Source organism: Oxyura jamaicensis (assembly GCF_011077185.1).
Source record: "Oxyura jamaicensis isolate SHBP4307 breed ruddy duck chromosome 33 unlocalized genomic scaffold, BPBGC_Ojam_1.0 oxy33_random_OJ70440, whole genome shotgun sequence".
Taxonomy (NCBI): Eukaryota; Metazoa; Chordata; class Aves; order Anseriformes; family Anatidae; genus Oxyura; species Oxyura jamaicensis.
The window spans coordinates 103-2,268 of record NW_023305042.1 but is presented as its reverse complement, the minus strand read 5'-3'; the positions used below and the strand labels follow the sequence as shown (position 1 = coordinate 2,268).

Here is a 2,166-nt window from a genome sequence, read left to right as displayed (position 1 = left end):
GCCTGAGGGCTGCCCAGCCCACGCCGCGTTGTGTGTCCCCGTCCCCCCCCCCGTGCCCCCCCCAGGACTCGCAGCGGCCCGGCGCCCACCTGACGGTGAAGAAGATCTTCGTGGGCGGCATCAAGGAGGACACGGAGGAGCACCACCTGCGGGACTACTTCGGGCAGTACGGCAAGATCGAGGTCATCGAGATCATGACCGACCGCGGCAGCGGCAAGAAGAGGGGCTTCGCCTTCGTCACCTTCGACGACCACGACTCCGTCGATAAGATCGTCAGTGAGTGCCGGGGGGGGGGGACGGCAGGGGGAACCCCAAAATTCTTGGTTGGGGTGGAAGGAGACCCGAAAATAAAAGATCTGGAGCAGGGACGCCCCGAGCGGGTCCCACGGGAAGGCCTCCAGAGGGGTTTGGGGTGACTCCAGAGGAGGAGGAGCCCCCCCAGCCCCCCAGGGCAGCCCGTTCCGTGCTCTGCCCCCCTCCCCGTGCACAGGTTTCGTCTCGTTTTTAAGCAGAACCTCCCGTGTCCCAGCTTGCACCCGCTGCCCCTTGTCCCGTCCTTGGGTGTCACCGAGCAGAGCCCGGCCCCGTCCTCCTGCCCCTCGCCCTTCCCATAATTACAATCGTTAACGAGGTCACCCCTCAGCCTCCTCTCCTCCAGGCCTTAGAGCCCCAGCTCCCTCAGCCTCTCCTCCCTTAATGCTCCGCTCCCTTCCTCATCCTCGGGGCTCTGCGAGCGGCCCGCCCACAAAACCATAACCGAGCCCCCACCGTAGCCGACCCCAGCCCGTCCCTCCGCGCCCCCCCTCCCCCCACCCCCTTCCCCCTTTTTCCCCCCCCCCGAGCCCCTCGCTGACCCCGCTTCCCTCCCGCAGTTCAGAAATACCACACGGTCAACGGGCACAACTGCGAGGTGCGGAAAGCCCTCTCCAAGCAGGAGATGGCCAGCGCCTCGGCCAGCCAGAGAGGTGAGCGCTCGCCTCGGCCCCCGAGCCCCCGCCCCCCCCCCCCCCCCGCCCCCCGGCCCCCCCCCCCCCGAGCTGCCGCTGGACCCCGCTGCCTGCGCTGTTCCTAAAGGCTGTCCCCCGCCGCCCCCTCTCTTAGGCCGCAGCGGCTCCGGCAACTTCGGCGGCGGGCGCGGAGGCGGATTCGGCGGCAACGACAACTTCAGCCGCGGCGGCAACTTCGGCGGCCGCGGTAAGTGGATCGGGGAGAGGGCTGGGGGGGGAGGCTCGAGCCCCCAGCCGCAGGGACACGGCCGTCGGCACCAGACTCGGCTCCGAACGGGGACGACGCCGCCGCCGCTCCGGCTGCCACCGCTTTCCCGGGCCTCTCCTCCGTCCACGCCGGGGATTTCGGCGCCCGCCTTTTTCTTTTTCCGCTCAAAAAAAATCATCCCAGTCGTTAAAGTTAATTAATGAATTAAAAAAACAACCCCGCGTGGACGGGGCCGGCCTTGAACCACAACGGTTTGTTCTTTTCAGGTGGGTTTGGTGGCAGCCGCGGTGGCGGTTATGGCGGCGGCGGAGACGGCTATAATGGATTTGGCGGAGACGGTAAGGCCAGAGCGGGATTTCTCCGACGCTTGCCGCGAGCCCAGGACGCCAGCCGGCCCCGTGGCCTGGCCCACGCAGCGGACGCAGCCGACCGCACCGCCGACCCCGGAGCCCGGCCGCCACGCGCCCGCCGGGGCGGCTGTCGGAGCTCAGCGCCTTCCTTCTTCTCTCCCCACCTTCAGGTTACGGCGGCAGCGGCCCCGGTTACTCCGGCGGCAACCGGGGCTACGGCGGCAGCAGCACCTACGACGGCTACAACAACGGCGGGGGGGGCTTCGGGGGCGGCAGCGGAGGCCGGCGGCCCGCCCGGGGACCCGCGCTCGCCGTGCGGAACGGCCTCTCGGAGGCCGGCACAGGTGAGCCCCCGCGCCCTCGGACCCCGTTGAATCCCCTCAGCCCCCGTTGTTGGGTCCCCTTTGGCCACCTTGGGTCCCCTTTGGCCCCTGTTGAGTCCCCATTGGCCTCGTTGAACCCCCTCAGCCCCCGTTGGGTCCCCCCCTGACCCCGTTGAGCCCCCCTGGGCCCTGTTGAGCCCCCGCAGCCCCCAGTGAGCCCCCTTGGCCCCCTTGAACCCCCTCAGCCCCCGTTGTTGGGTCCCCCTCGGCCACCTTGG

The 2,166-nt window shown here is 69.4% G+C and overlaps 1 protein-coding gene across 1 annotated transcript; it reads left to right on the top strand.

Annotated features, from left to right (window-relative positions):
• Positions 1 to 8: 8 nt before the first annotated feature.
• Positions 9 to 1,957, top strand: LOC118158605 (heterogeneous nuclear ribonucleoprotein A1-like; the record flags this gene model as incomplete). Its single annotated transcript, XM_035313274.1, has 5 exons — positions 9 to 276; positions 873 to 965; positions 1,102 to 1,194; positions 1,482 to 1,553; positions 1,736 to 1,957. Coding segments are annotated over 5 exons (748 nt in total), but the record flags the coding sequence as incomplete, so codon positions are not given.
• Positions 1,958 to 2,166: the final 209 nt, after the last annotated feature.